Source organism: Rattus rattus, chromosome 10 (assembly GCF_011064425.1).
Source record: "Rattus rattus isolate New Zealand chromosome 10, Rrattus_CSIRO_v1, whole genome shotgun sequence".
NCBI classification, from domain to species: Eukaryota; Metazoa; Chordata; class Mammalia; order Rodentia; family Muridae; genus Rattus; species Rattus rattus.
Window position 1 is genome coordinate 48926063 of NC_046163.1, and position 15449 is coordinate 48941511.

At 43.4% G+C, this 15449-nt stretch overlaps 1 protein-coding gene across 1 annotated transcript; it reads right to left on the reverse strand.

Moving 5' to 3' along the window:
* Positions 1 to 8961: 8961 nt before the first annotated feature.
* Rgs4 (regulator of G protein signaling 4) lies at positions 8962 to 15225 on the reverse strand. Its single transcript, XM_032915122.1, is given in 6 exon segments — positions 8962 to 11388; positions 11805 to 11971; positions 12204 to 12229; positions 12231 to 12263; positions 12707 to 12811; positions 15050 to 15225. Coding segments are annotated over 6 exon segments (615 nt in total). The 5' UTR covers positions 15094 to 15225; the 3' UTR covers positions 8962 to 11148.
* Between the last annotated feature and the right edge of the window lie 224 nt (positions 15226 to 15449).

Genomic DNA, 15449 nt, shown 5'->3' on the forward strand with positions numbered 1-15449 from the left:
TGTACATGAACACATCTGTGCCTTTATACAATACTGTAATCTGCTGAGGGCCAATAAGTTCACCTGATTTAGGGGTTTCAATGGCAGCAGTTTGTCAGATAATACCACCAAGGCACCTGCAGATTCTTTTACTGCAATCTTAATTGCTAACATAAACTCTCATGTCGCATGGCACCCATACATAAGTTGAAGAGGCTACAGCAGAGTTTAAGAGATCTCACAAGTGGACTGAGGAGGAGTCTATATTGAAAGGATAACAATGAACCAGACCAGTAAGGGAACTCCATTGGAACTGCTGGAGTTGGGGTTTCATTCAGAATGAAGCTGTAGAGTTCACCTGTTGTGTGGAAGAGGCTTGGGCCAAGAGCGGGAACTAGTCAGGAGCAGGAAACAGCAGGTCAGGCCTGGACGGGTGAATGAATGGAACAGTAGGCTGGTGGTTAGGCCACAGCAATAGCAGGGGACCAAGACAAGCCAGTGTTCCAGGGATAGTTTGGGAGTTCTTTGTCTGTTGGTTAGTATGGGGATATTGTGCCACTGTGTTGGTGTTTAACACCTTTTGGGGTCCAGATGATCATGTCCAGTACATGGGGGCCTGCTTTCTCTGATATGATTTTAATATGCCATGAGTCCCCAGGCTTCAATTTACTCCATTGGCTTTATTGGGGTGTCTCAGTTTTTACTCCCAGGAATGTCATGCATCGGCTTGTGCTGGGTGGGTACTCTCTGAGAGATGATGCAGTTTCCGGGTCCTCTGAGGAGCTGCAGCCATCCCTCTCATGAAAATGGAGTCAAAAGCTGCTTGTGAAATGGCATATCCTAGGGCAAGGTGCAACCTGAAGATCCACCATTTTCTACATCTTAAAGTGATGCATAGTCTGATGTCGGAGTCTCCTCTGATGGCTCAAAGGCCCCATACAAATCTTACAGAGAAATGATAGCAAGTGTTGGATTAAATATTAATAGAAAAGGCTTGTACGATCTTAGCAAGTAAAGGTACTTGTTGCCACAATTTTAGACTTGATTTTAATCTCTGGGAACTGAGTAATGGAAGGAAAAAACTAACTCCTGCAAGTTGTACTCCAATCTGCACATGTGCACCATGGCACATGCATGTTTCTGTCAGGAGGGTCCAGCAGCCTGATGATATCCCATGAATGGCATCTCTCTTGCTATGAAGAATCACTGTGCTCTCTCTCTCCCTGTCCCTCTCTCTGTCTCTGTCTCTCTTTGTCTTTCTCTGTCTTTCTGTCTCTCTCTCTCTGTCTGTCTCTCTCTCTTTCTCCCCTCTACCACCAACCCCTTCTTCTTAAGCTTCAATCTATGAACTTGCCCTCCCTTGTCCATGACTTCCATTGTTCAAGTTTTTGAGACAAAAAACCCCAGTCATTTGCTCAGCTTTGGTGACCTTTGAGTTTCCAGGATCCCGGAAAGGCCTAAAGGTTCTCAGAGACACTTCCCACTATTCCTTCTATTTCCGTAGAGCATTCACTACACAAACATGACACACGATGCATCATCGACTCAGCAGGTACATTCCTCTGTGGAAAACAGCTAGTCTAACCAAAGGGAGTAACTACACCTAACTTCCTCTCAATCTGATTCAATATTCAGCGCGAGACTTTATTATCCTCCTCGGGGCTTTCAGAATGTCTTTATAAGAAGGAATATGTATTTGGAGTAGCGTGTTTCCATTCGACATTCATTATTTTCAAATGCTTCTTTCGAAGATGCCTGAAGTACACCCAAAGTTTTGGACCCGTGAGTCTTAAAGCTACGAGTCTCTTGAGCTCCCTCAGCAAACATATGCTCTCAATCTACTATCACATGAACTTTCAACTTCCCCTTATTCTTGTTGTTTGTACTCTGGAAATGATAGTTATAATTCAGAAAGCTTTATGGTGTTGTGGGAAGAACATAGAATTGACTGACTGAACACTCTGTCACTTATTAGCTCTGTGAATGTTCCTCTTCTCATTTGTCAAATGGAGACCATAACAACAACATCCAATTCACAGGCTCCTGTGAATGTACATTCAGCCAGTGTGCCTTGTGACTTCCAAAACATTATGCTTCCTGATCTCTAGTACCATAAGTAACTGGGCCAAGGGCCTTTCCCATCAGCCTTCAAGTCCCTTACATATAGACTGTATTCCTCACAGAGCTGTGACACTGCCCACAGATAAGACTGTTCCTAAGTTCATTTAGGCAACAGTGAAGATTCAGAGAGTGATATTAACTTACCTGTATATGTGGGTGCACAACCCCAGCTCCCTCCAACAGAGCTTGTTTCTGTAGCTCAATACTTCCACACTGTATGTTGTTAGCTTACTGTTGACCATAGATCTGTTTTCTTCCCTCCTTCCCCCACTCTTTGCTTTTCCCTTCACTTCTTCTTTCCCTTCATCTTTACTCCCTCCTCCCTCCCTGTTTCAAAATTTCTCCCTACACTGGTTAGTAGGGAAGATGACATTTCTACTTTAAAAAAAAAATGCTTCATCAACTTGGCCTGTAAGCAACCGTATTGGGTATTTCCTTGATTAATAATTGATGTAGGAAGGCCCACTGTGGGTAGTAACATCCCTAGGCAGGTGGTCCTGGATAGATAAGAAAACAATACAAGTGTCTTAGTCAGAGTTTGTATCCCTGCACAAAACATAACTAAGAAGCAAGTTGGGAAGGAAAGGGTTTCCTCAACTTGCACTTCCACATTGCTGTTCATCACCAAAGGAAAGTGGACAGGAACTTACATAGTGCAGGAACTTGGAGGCAAGAGCTGGTGCAGAGGCCATGGAGGGTGCTGCTTACTGGCTTGCTTCCCCTACCTTGCTAAGCTTGCTTTTTTTTATAGAACCCAGGACCACCAGTCCAGGGATGGCACCACCTACTATGGGCTGGGTCCTCCCATCTTGATCACTGGTTGAGAAAATGCCTTACAGCTGGATCTCATGGAGGCATTTTCTCAACTGAGGCTCCTTTCTCTGTGATAACTCCAACTTGTATCATACTGACACAGAAAACCAGCCAGTACAATGAACAAGCTTGGAGGGTCAAGCCAGTAAAGAAAGAAAGTCTGCTGTGGTCTGTTTCAGTTCCTGTCTTGAAGTTTTGTTCCTTGAGTTCCTGCCCTGACTTCTTCCCATGATGGACTATACACTGCAAGATGAAATAAACCCTTCTTCCCCAAGTCACTTTTAGTCATAGTCTTTACCTCAGCAGTAGAGAGCAAAGTAAGACAATCAAATACCAAATCCCCAAAACACCTGTGAAGTTGGAGACCCGTGAGCCTATCGTTTTCATAAAATTCGCCTCAACTTTTACTTCAGATGAGTATTTTCTCTGGCTCTAATCAGTTTTATCAAAGGCTCGATAAGTTTAACATCATATAAAATTGCCTCAGGTGATAGTAGACCCTTAGTGAAATAGCTATTTGAGGTGGTTACTGAAGACAGTTATTTGAAGGGAGAGGCAGTTGGAGCTCCTGCGAGCCAAAGATCTAGGGTTTCAAATTGAACTCATTTTAATCACAAGTCTAATCGCTGGTACTGAGATTTTTTGGGCAAAGGACTCAACCTCATTCAAGTCTTAATAGATTGATGGAGTAGAAATATTGGAAGAATTGGAGGGGTTAACATGTGTAGGGCGCAATTCCAGTGATGGGTTTAATGGCAACCCCAACAAATGGAAAGTATTAATACTTAAAAAGAATAGCCAAAGATTTCTTTTCAACAATTCCTTAATTTTCCATGGGCCTTTCTATTTACACTTAAAATCATCCATGGACTTCAAATTTCTCAGAGTATGTTATTCTCAAAAAGTAAGCAGTAAGCTCGAACCTATTCCTAGCAGTCATTTTTACTGCTGAGATCACAGAGAATCCATGTTATTTTCCTAATTACCTATGAGCTAAAGACCCATAAATCAGGCAACAGAATTGGAGGCAGGTGTGGAGACAGCACAACCTGCCATTGGTAATTATTCCATGGCCTGAGTCCAAATGTTAATGGGATGATAAGAATTAGAGGTGAAGCTAAGTAGCTATTATGGAAATGCCTGTACAGCTGTGGTCTGGATTTAGCCCGGCATTAAAGGTCTTAAATATCATTGGAAATGTATGAATATCTTGCGTGTATTAAGAAGCAAGATGTGAAGGAGACAGTGGGTGTAAGAAGAGACAAGTCTATGGCTAGCAGTTCAGAAATCTCTAAGAAACAGAAGAAGTCCACAAAAGTGGAAGTGTAACTGTAAGACAAGAGAGCAGAAGAAACTTTCAGAGGAAAATATATTAAGAGAAAAGTAGACAGTGAATTTATATTTCTGCCTCCCTGCCCCCATGGATCACAGAACTCCAGGCTTGTATGAGACATACTTGGTCTGTGGGGCCATAATGTCTTGGGGCAGCCTTACTTTTCTTTTCTCATGAGATACACAGTCTTGACTAAGTATTTGCCGACCTGTGTATCATATTCTCATCTGTGAAAGGAAGATAATGAATTTTTTCAGTCTCTTCATCATGGTGGTGATGTGCATTAAAGAATTAGAGCACATAAATTGCTACTAGTACAAAATGAATGCTGAATGTCAGTGAATTCACTGCAGATGTCACTGAAGGAATGGTACAAGATGTAGGACCAGATCAGAATATATTTTTACATATGTAAAACATATGTACACGCTATGAGCACACATGACTTCCTACAAATTCTTTCTTCTGTAAGTGGCTCCAGCAATAACCTCCCTGCTATATTTCATTTCCAGCCCTCCATCACAAGGCTGGAAAATACATCCTTGTGCTTTTTCGGGAAATGGCATGAATACAGTAGACTTTGGGAAGATTCCATCACATCAATACTCAGGATGCAGTAAGCACCCAGGGAAGTGGGAGGGGCCAGATGGATTGCTTCCTCCTTCCATCCAGAAATATGTAAACTGATATCAGTCACGCTCCCAGCAGTCATCCTCCAAGTGTAAGACTTGTGACTTAGGGCTGACCTTAAATCAATGAAACATAGTCTGTGGCTTTGAGAACTTGACGGTATAGTCTGGAAGACAAAATCATCAGTGACTGCTTAACCATGTTCTGGGAGTAAAAGCAGGCTGAGCTGTAAGGCAATGCCATTGAAACTGGGAAATGGTTTCTCAGTGGGGATAGGTCTGAATCTAAATGCTGAATTTAAAATGAATGGAAGCATTAACTAAATGAAAGAGGCGCACAAACCAGAAAATGGCAGGAATAACTTATCCTGTTCCATTCCAGAAAGTGTCCATCTTCACAGCAGGATCAAAGAGAGACTTGTAGAAGATAAGGCAAGAAATCTTGACAGATTTAAATGTCATAGGGTCTGGAATACCAGCCAGGGGAGTTTGAAGAACTGTAACTTTTCAGGAAGAGCTAAACCAAATGCAAACGTAATAAGACAGTGACAGTTATTCCAGATGAATTGGAAGTTCCCCAACTGGTGGTAGAGAGGCCCGTAAACAGGTTAAATCAACAACCTAGGCCATGCTCTCTAAGGCCCTAGATGAGGTGCATCCCATGGGAGGGAAAGCTCTTAGGTTCCATCCAGAGAAATGCTATACAGCTGGATGTCTGTTGAGTGTGTGGAATTTCCAGATGTAATGACCCTATGTAAGCTCAGGTCATTGCTAAGGTAGGATATAGGTGAGAGAAACACTTGAACTAGAATTTGCCAACATTCCTGATGATTTTCCTCTGCGACAACAACAACAACAACAACAAAAATCAAGTAAATATTAGTTAAGACACAAAATTGACACAGTTGATTGGAGACACAACTCGTGGCTTGTCTTCAATGACTTTAGCTCCTTTCCCACAGGTCGTAATCATCACAGAGGCCTTTGGGGGATAAGCTGTCCTGGAAGAAGACAGCTCCAGAAACCCCAAATGAGTTGGTGAACAATCTGGGAATCTTACAAATACTGCATGAAGGGACGAAAACAGCCTCCTTTATTTCAGCAGCAATGAACCCAAAGTCAGCTTTGCAGAACCCTGGGAGGCCACCGCTCTCTGGTTCCCACGGTCCAGCTCACCAGTTTGCACATGCTGTTGCCTTGACTGAACTCAAGTGGAGTGGGAACAAGGACCTTTTAACCTCCCGGTTTCCTCCCAGAGGGGAGGCAGGAACGTGAGGAGGACCAGAGCCTCAATGCCTGTTCCCAGCTGTGATCCTGGCTGTGTGTAATTCCTACTGGCTGAATGACTTGGCTTTGGTGTGTAAGGCACCGCACCCCACCCCCTCACCCTCCAGGAGCAGTAAATTCAAGCCAGAGTTTAGCGTACCTTTCATCATTTTAATCATTTCATATATCTGTCTATATTTACTGCTCTAGGAATGGTACCAAATCAGGCAAGTTTAGAGAACAAAAAGGGACCAGAAAAGTGACTCTTAAAGAGAAACTGTCCTTGGTATCTAATACTTGCTTTCAAATGCACTTTAGACAAGATCTGGAGAGAATTCCCACTTGCCCCAACTCAGGTAAGGCATGGGAAACCACAGTATCTGCTCAGTGCTCCGGCAAGCATATGCCCTGAAAATGATGGGTGGTTAGCATTTTGCTATTTCATCACAGCCACCTTTGATTCCCCCTCCTTTACCTGTTCCATTCCTCCATTTCTTTTTCTTCCCCCTTTCCGTCTTTGCTTTATTTGTCTTATCTGTTGACCTCTTCTCTCTGTCTTTCACTTCTTCCTGTGACTCTTCCTGTACTTCCTATGGCTTCATTTTTCCTCTTTCCTTCTCCCCTTTCTTCTTTCTCAATTAGAGTAACGAAACTTGTAAGCTCTGGATGGGATGCAGAGTGCTGGGCCTGACTCAAGCTCTACCACTTTTCTTGGAATACGCTGTTAGGTACGTCTCAAACCTTTCCTATATCCAAGTTCTCCCAGTTGCAAAGGAAAGACACGAATCTTACTCGGGGATTAAACAAGATAATGTAGAGCACTTAGCATCTACTTGCCCTGTAGAATTCATGACATGCATGTGAGGCCATTAACTTTTAGGTTTTCTGTGGAAACTTATCCCAGCTCCAAGCATCATTTATCTGTATCAGTCATAGAACAGCCTTTCATATTGACTCTCTGTTAGCCCCTTGCACTCTAAAATATCGAATTCAAAAGTTAAAACGTTACCAAGCCACCTCACCAAATTTACCCATATTCTAACAGAGAGGACAAATGTAAGTAATTCTCTTTCTCGTGCTATTTCTATGTGCCATCTTATGCACAGAAGAAGCAAAACAATGTGGACTAAAATAACAGGCAATTTAACTTATCATCTTGTGCTTAAGGGCCTAAGCAGACACCTGGTTTAAATTCGGCCTCTGAATGAGATGACCAGGGCTCCCCAGCAGCTACACTTCTAGCTTTTGCAGCTGTCTGGTCACATCGGTTAGCTGACCTGACCCTAGTAAGAATTTGCCACCATGATTTCCTTTTCCCATGTGTTTAGCCTAGGTGTAAGCGTAACTGGTTTTCCCTTGGTGCTAGTTCTTTTTCCTTGGTATCTTTGCTGTCTTCTCCCTTATTTCTCTTCTTCTATCTTTCTGTCATCTACTTAAAAATGTAAATCTCTAAAACTGGCAACAGGCATATTCAGAATACAGCTCCAGGAGGCACCCTAGGGAGAATCCCTTGGCAAAGTCTAGTTTCTGTTTCTAGCCTCTCATCCAGAGATGAACGAGGCATCTTAATCTACACATCAGGGCCTCTTTTTTCCAATCCCCAGTCCCTGCCACATACACAAGGCAATAGCAACAGCACAGGGCAGTGTTTGAAAGACTAATTTTAGTATTGATCTAAGCGGTAGTGCTGTACTGGAATAGTCGAGAATCCATGCAGTCTAACTACCAACACGCTTCTATCTCATGCCGGCATCTTCTGGAAAGGATAACCCGGGACACTGCCAGAAAGTAAAAGGGAGCAGTAGAGAGTACACTTCTCCATTCTTGATCCATATAATTGCAAGTGACGTCAGGGCCAGTGCTTGAGAAAGAGGGCAGAGGGATCTTCGTCTGTGTTTAGAGAGGTGGGGGTGCAAACATTTTGTATGCATATTTATGAGAAATTTCAATTCCTTCATGTACTTTCCTAAGTATAGCATCCAAGGTTCCTGCCAGATTTTTAAAAGCATCATTACTTGGGGAAAAAAAATGTCTGCAATCACCTATGCCTACTGCTGTGCAAAGCCCTGGTTTCAGATGTGAGCATTCTGTTACCTTTGGTTGTTGTTGTTTGTTTCTTCAGAAACTCACAAAGGACAAAGACAGCCCTGAGCAGCTGTGGCAGAGAGCTCTCTCCTGGACACCTCCAGCCACCTCAGCTTCTCCACAAGCTTTCTCACTCTGGCAGGTAAGTGAAAGTAGGCAGCTGCTCAGAAGGGGAACCCTACCCTTAAAATCCTAAGGAATCCGGAAAAGAAAAACCTGTACCAGTCACCCTAAGACTTGAGAAGTCGAGGTAGGAGGATCTCCATGAATTTGAACCCAAACTAGTCTTCACGGTTAAGTTATAAGCCAGTGGACGACAGCCTGAGTGAGACCCCATTGGTTGCTGTTGTTGATCTGGTTTCTTTTGTCTTATTTTGATATTTTTGGTTTTTGGTGGTATTGTTTTGTTTCGTTGGGACTTTTTGTTTGTTTGTTTGTTTTGTTTTGTTTTGTTTTAGTTTGGGGTATTTTCTCTCCCCCCCACACCCAATTGAAGACCTGCAGTACACTAAAGTTGCCTAGTCTTCAAACCTAGAGCAGCCAGGGACCTGGGAGCAGAAGCAGGCAGAACAGTGAAAGGGGCCTAAGCATAAACAATACAACTTCTACTTTTCCTTCTGGAGTTGGCAGGGGAGGGATAAGAGACTCCCTGTGAGTCATTTTCTAAAGGCATCCTATGCCCCGCTGTTTCTCACGGCATTGCCTCTCTGGATCATTAATGTGTTTCCAAGCAGATTGTTTTGTAGGAAGCATTTATTTCCTGTTATCATTCAGATCTGTGTTTCATTGGAAGCATCAGCGCTGAGGCCTATAAAGCACATGGCAGAAACAGACATGCATCTGGGAGGAGCGTCCTTTGCAGGGGCCAGCAGCAGGCAGGCTCGCCAGACCAAAGAGCGATGGCAAATACAATTGAAGACACACTCAAGATGTATTACATAAAATAATTTACTTCTCATTCAGAATGACTTTTCCAGACTTATTTGTGAGACAGCAGTCTGGGAGTACAGGTACAATCTCAAAGTCATGATAATATTAGGGCAAGACCGGAGAGTTATACAGACACGACTGTGGACTTGTGTATTACAAAAAGGAGTTAGGACCACTGATGGGGGAGCTCTGGGGATATTATAAGCAAGACTGTCAAGAGAGACAACACGAGTACTGTTAGAAAACTGACTTCTTCAATAATGGTGAGACTTGGATACACACTATGAGTGTCTTCACTTTGCAGCCACAATGGTGCTCATGCATGGAATTTAAACTGGAGCTGTGCCTGCAATATGCACGAGTCTGTGTGCACTCTCAAAGGCAGGACTTTTAGAAGAATGAGAAGAAAATTACTTCTTGGGCATTCATTATTAATTCGGGTAATATCCTGTACCTCCATTTATAAAACAATACAGTAATAAAAACATTGTACAAAACAACATAAATAACACAAATGAGAAATTTTCAAGTATTTCACGTGCCTTGAAAAGCTCCAAACAGTAGTCCTACCAACTGATATCCCGTCCTCCTCTTTTCTCTTTTCTCTTTCTTTTTTTTCTTTCCTCTCTCCTTTCGTTGGTCTCTGCTAACCTTGGTGTTTGGGATGGGATGAACAAGCTCTTACCTCAAAGCAGAAAACCAAAAAGGGCTTTGCGGCTCATAAGAACTTACTTCCTCCTGAGACAGCATAACCTTTCCCCCTGGTGATGCTTTGGAAAATGTAAGCGGGTAGCTTAGAATGACTTGTAGGTGGCCATGATTCCTAACGTGAGCAACCAACCACGGGGAAGTAAAGAGGCTCATCTGACAGGTGACGTTCTTTGGGGATAGGAATAGGAGAGCACCTTATCAAGAGAGGAAAGAATTAAGATAACCTCGTGGTGTTCTGCCCTCACCTAAGCAGTAGTCATTTGTAGGGCTAGGCAACAAGGCCTGGACCGCATTCCTTCATCCCTCTCAAACATCCAGCTCCAGACCAACCCAGTTGCTAATCAGCATGCCCTGAGCACCCAGGCAAAGGAGAGATGGCCAACAGCATAGGGACTTACAAGTGCTAGTAGTAATCACCGGTACGAGGCAGCTCTGTGTCAGTCAGACAGCAGAGTTTTCGGAGTACTCACCCCATAGCTCAGTGCTCAACGTGGAGGCCATCAACGAGATTAAACACAAAGGCCCTGACTATGCTCCATCAAGACCCAGTGGCTTGACAGAACTCACTTTCTACAAGTTAGCATTCCTTTCTTAGCCTGCATGGCAGTTAATTTAGTTTGCCCTGTTCAGACACAGTATGAAGGACCAGAACATGCATGCAAGCATGTGTACACACTCCAATTTGAGCACCAAGGATCTTTCCCATCTTTTCTTGAAGAAATGTGTGTGCATGTGTGAACATATACAAATATATATATATGCATATATATTCATGCACATTCACACACATATTGAATACATAGATATAATATATACAGAATGTATATGCATATGTTCTATATATTTAATATATACATACACATACACAAATATCACCTAAACATTGAAAGTCTGTAGGAAGTGCTGCTGGCTGACATTGCATGTGCATGTGACGTCACATGAAGTGTACCAACTAACTCGAGGTCAAACTGTTGGAAGGGGCGGACTGCTAACCATCTTTGAAAATCCAGACCTACAGGGCCGTTATTTGGAGACTTGCTCACCTGACACCCTTAAGGAAACTTGGGAAAATTGAAAACGAGTTGGGTCTTACCCCAGTGAAAACCCCCACACCACAGCTAAGTCTAGTTTTACATGGAAGTGACTCACACACGGCAGGCAGCATGGACACTAGGCTACAATGTGGAGAAAGCATTGATGCTGAATACAGATCAATATTTGGCCTCAGGTTTTCCAGAGCATAGAGTCTTGGCATTTCGGTTCTCTGCCTCTGTGTGAGAATTAGGCACACTGAGGGACTAGGGAAGTGCAGTCTGCAGAACTCTTGGCTCCTTTCTGCTTCTCTGCCCCGCAGCTGGAAGGATTGGTCAGGTCAAGATAGAATCGAGACTTGAGGAAGCGACGGTATGAATCCTTTTCCATCAGGTTGAAAATCTTCTTCTGGGCTTCATCAAAACAGGTTATCGTGGGCTCTAACATGTTCCGGCTTGTCTCCTCTCTGGTGCAAGAATCCAGGTTCACCTAAAGTGCAAAGACCAAGGTTGCATTAGAGCTAGAGCTCTGTTGAAGAGAGGAGGCTTACATTCAACAAGGAGTAGCCAGGACCCTTTCTTTACCTTCCTCCCAGGAGTGAAACCCGGGACATTTGGGTGTGCCCTGGCATATGTGTATAAAAGGTCAGCTCTGCCCTGAAGTGGAAAGAGCGCTTCCCTTTCCTTTACTCTCTCATTTGAGAGATTTATAATTATATTTATTAAGGAGAGTCATTGAGATCATATAGACAAAATGGCTTTTTTCCTAATAGACTTACTTGAAATGTCAAGATTATAATAGCCAGTCCTATTGCTCCTTTAGTAGATCTAAAGATTCCTGCCCCTGAATGCCTCTCCTATGAATTCCCACTAAGATCTAGAAAGTTCTCTGCCATGGAAACATACCTCCTTTGTTGCCTGCACGGAGATGAACTCATTGTAGATCTTCTTGGCCTTGGGACTTAGTTTAGAAGGTGATTTGATTTTCTTGTACTCCTCACAGCTGATCCAGAAGTCAATGTTCTCCTCACTGTATTCTGACTTCAGAAAAGCTTTGAAAGCTGCCAGTCCACCTGTGACAAAGGACAAAGAACCAAAGTTACCCAGAAACGGCTTGTCTTATGCTGAGTAATACTATCCTCAGTGTGTGTGTGTGTGTGTGTGTGTGTGTGTGTGTGTGTGTGTGTGTGGTGCATGAGTGTGTGTGTGTGTGTGGTGCATGAGTGTGTGTGTGTGTGTGTGTGATAAATGAGAGAGAGAGAGAGAGAGAGAGAGAGAGAGAGAGAGAGAAGTATGGTTACTTACATTCATGGTTAATCAGGTTTTCCAGATTCAGCCCATTTCTTGACTTCTTCTTGGCTCACCCTGGAGATTTTAAGAAGAAAGAATGATTTAAATACATAGCACAGAATTAAAGAAAAAAATCTAAGGCAAAATGTGATATATTGTTTATTGGGATACTTTCTCATGAAATATGTAAAGATTTAAATTCTAATTATGATTGTCATAAACTGGACTCTGCTCTGTCTATCTTTCTCCATTCTCATGTGTGTTTGTGAGTGTGTGTGTGTGTGTGTGTGTGTGTGTCTGTGTTTGATATAATATCTTTTTATAAATCTCAGGCTAGTCTTGAACCCATGGCCCTCCTACCCTTCCAAGTGATGAGATTACAATTGTATACCTTCACCTCAAAAATGGAGGCCATCTTGACCTAAATCTTCCCACTGACTCTTTACATACAATGTATAACTTCTCTATCATCAGATAGTTAACACTCAAGGGTTCTTCGCTAAAGCTATTTCTCTTACCTCTGGCAAGTTACTACTTTGTCCTTCTTGCTGTGTGAAGAACTGTGTTCACAGGAATCTGATTTCTGCAGCAGAAATCCCAGCCGATGTTTCATATCCTTTGCGCTGCAAGGAAGAAGACGAAAATGAACATGAAAACCACATTTCCTTAAAAGAGAGGCATGAGGGTGCTTAAGAACTCATGACTGTTAATGTAGATCAGAAGCAGCCTCCTTAGGAGAGTTGCAGTGGCTTGAACTCCCAGAAGAGACTCCTTTATGACCTTTGATATCTTTGGTGAAAGCATGTTAGAAGTGGCTGCTTTTTTAAATGTAGGCAGTAACTGCAAAACACGACCCATTCTCCCTATAGGACACCTTCGGGAAGCATGGTACTATTTCCCAGGGTGAGCAATGGAAGCACTCCCAGTAAAGTAAAAGTGAGTTTAGTCAGCCCTGAAAGTGGTAGCCAAGAAGCTCCCAAGGTGCATGTGTGTGTGTGTGTGTGTGTGTGTGTGTGTGTGTGTGTGTGTGTGTGTAGAGCATAAGCCTAAGTGTGTAGCCCTGCATAGAGGAGCAGAAAAAGTGAATGGTACACACGCTCAGGCTGAAGGCTCAGCCCTACCAGGCTTGTTTCTAGGCAACCACCAGCTAAAGCTACAAACAACAAATAAACAGATAACCCCAAGTCGACATCACAGGGAGACGCACATTAAAAAGGGCATCTCAGACTTTGGGATCGGAGAAGCAAGACAGAGTCAGGGCTGAGGTAAGTATTTAATTAGAGCAGTTTCCAGTTTACTGGTACCACCTAACAGGCAGCCAAGGTACCACAGAGTTTCATTACTTGAACTTCCAGTTTAATTCTGTCCTTCTTTCTTAATAGATAGTTTATTATATTACTGTTATCTCTTTTATTATAAAAGCCAAGAAATCGTTTAAGAAGAATGGTGTTTCCAGAGCAACAAAGGCCGAGACAGTCTTGCCTGGCAGGGTTAGAGAAGAATGGCGGTGCACACTGCTTTAGGGTGGATGTTGACACACTGGGAGCTTCTCCGTGTGTTTTCTCAGAACGTCTGAATCTCCGCACTATTCTCGGGCTGCCCTTTAAGGTAGTATTTTTCCATCTCTCACAAGGTCATCTTCCCTTCTCTATTTCCCCAGCTGATGACTGCTGACAAAACCCTCCCCAGTGACAGTAAGATAAAAATCACCAGCAATGGGACGGTCCTAAGGTGATCCTATGGATGCGCTGTAATCCAGCCCAAAGAGAAATGACTTCCTGTCTCCCTGTACTGTCTCTGCCTGAGCTGGGACAGCTACTGACTAAATGAAGGGGCATTTCCAAAGAGCTAGAAGCATGCTTGGCAAATATCTTGTAACACAACAGAAGCAGAAAAATAAAAAACCAAAGTTACTTCCGAAGTCTCTGGAGACAGGTAGCCTGGACAAGGTCCTTCGTCTGCTGTCACCACCCATGTGACCTTGAGCAGATAGGACCCTCTGGAGACCCTGGCCCTGAAGATGAGAGCTGCTTAACCCTTTGAGGGCAGACTCAGTAATGCACAAACACTGCTTTAGGGGACTGTATTCCAAACTAAGATTTAATGGGATTTATATTTCCAAGGATGGTTAGGGAGGTTTGGTAGATGACCTCTGGCCTTTAGTTTCAAGAGGAAATCATGCGACCCACACTAACCTTGTGTTTTATTTGAAACCAACTACTACTATATAAGAACTTTATGAAATCATTCATTTAGACCCTTGAACCCAAAGACATACCAGTGCCTCTAAAACTTTAGCTGGTAGGTTACAAACTGTATTTGTTTCAACATCTGGAAACGGGGCAGAGGGATAAGAGAGATGTACTTTGGAAAAGAATCTTTTATTCTCACATTGGTTTTCAACTAATGTAGAGTAGAGGACAGTGAAGAATGCTGCAGAGAGCATTCTGACAGTGTTTCCAAACTTCCTTCTGAGGTTTATTCCTCCACACAAGAACTAGTTAGCCCTGGTTCTGGGTCCTCAGCAATGGTCAAACAGGGACAATAATCACAGAAGGAATTCAGATGCATCCCCCAAACCTCCTGTCACTTCGTAATCCAAGCAGCTTAAACTAAAGGACTCAGTTTAAAAGTCAGAACCAGTCTCAAAACTAAAGTCATGCGAAATACAACACACAGGAAGCAACATTTGCGGAGCCTGCTTCCGAAGTCAACGTGTCTGGCTAGTCCTGGGGCACACTACCAGGGCTTCCCAGAGCCTATAGCCTCGGATCCCAGAGAAGTTCATAAGCAAAGCCTGCAACTCACTGAGAAAGTCCTTGCAAAACTTTAGTTTGGTCAGTAACAGAAGCCAATCTTACCTCCTCAGGCAGGAAGCCGGCAGACCAGCGAGTCCTTTGCACATCTTGTTTAACTGTGGGATTCGGAGCGAGGAGACAAAGGCAGCGGGAGCAACGGTGGTTTCTATTTTGAGCGCAGTTGCTTCTGCTCTGCAAAGAAGCTGTCAGAATCCTCTGAGCCTCTGCCTCTCAAGCCTGTAGGGGTCTCTTTTATAGCCCAGCCACGCGCCCGGCAGCCAATCAGATGGCAGGGCTGTAGGCTCCGCTCTGCTGCTGAGGCGCTCTGCCTCTCCAGCCCTTTAGAAAGGCTGGGGAAGAAACTACTGACGCATGGGGGATGCAAAGGGACCCAGCGGAGGGAAGCCGTTCGCAACAGAAAAGGACGTTTTGCTCAACATTTCTACCAATGTGTGAAGTTCTG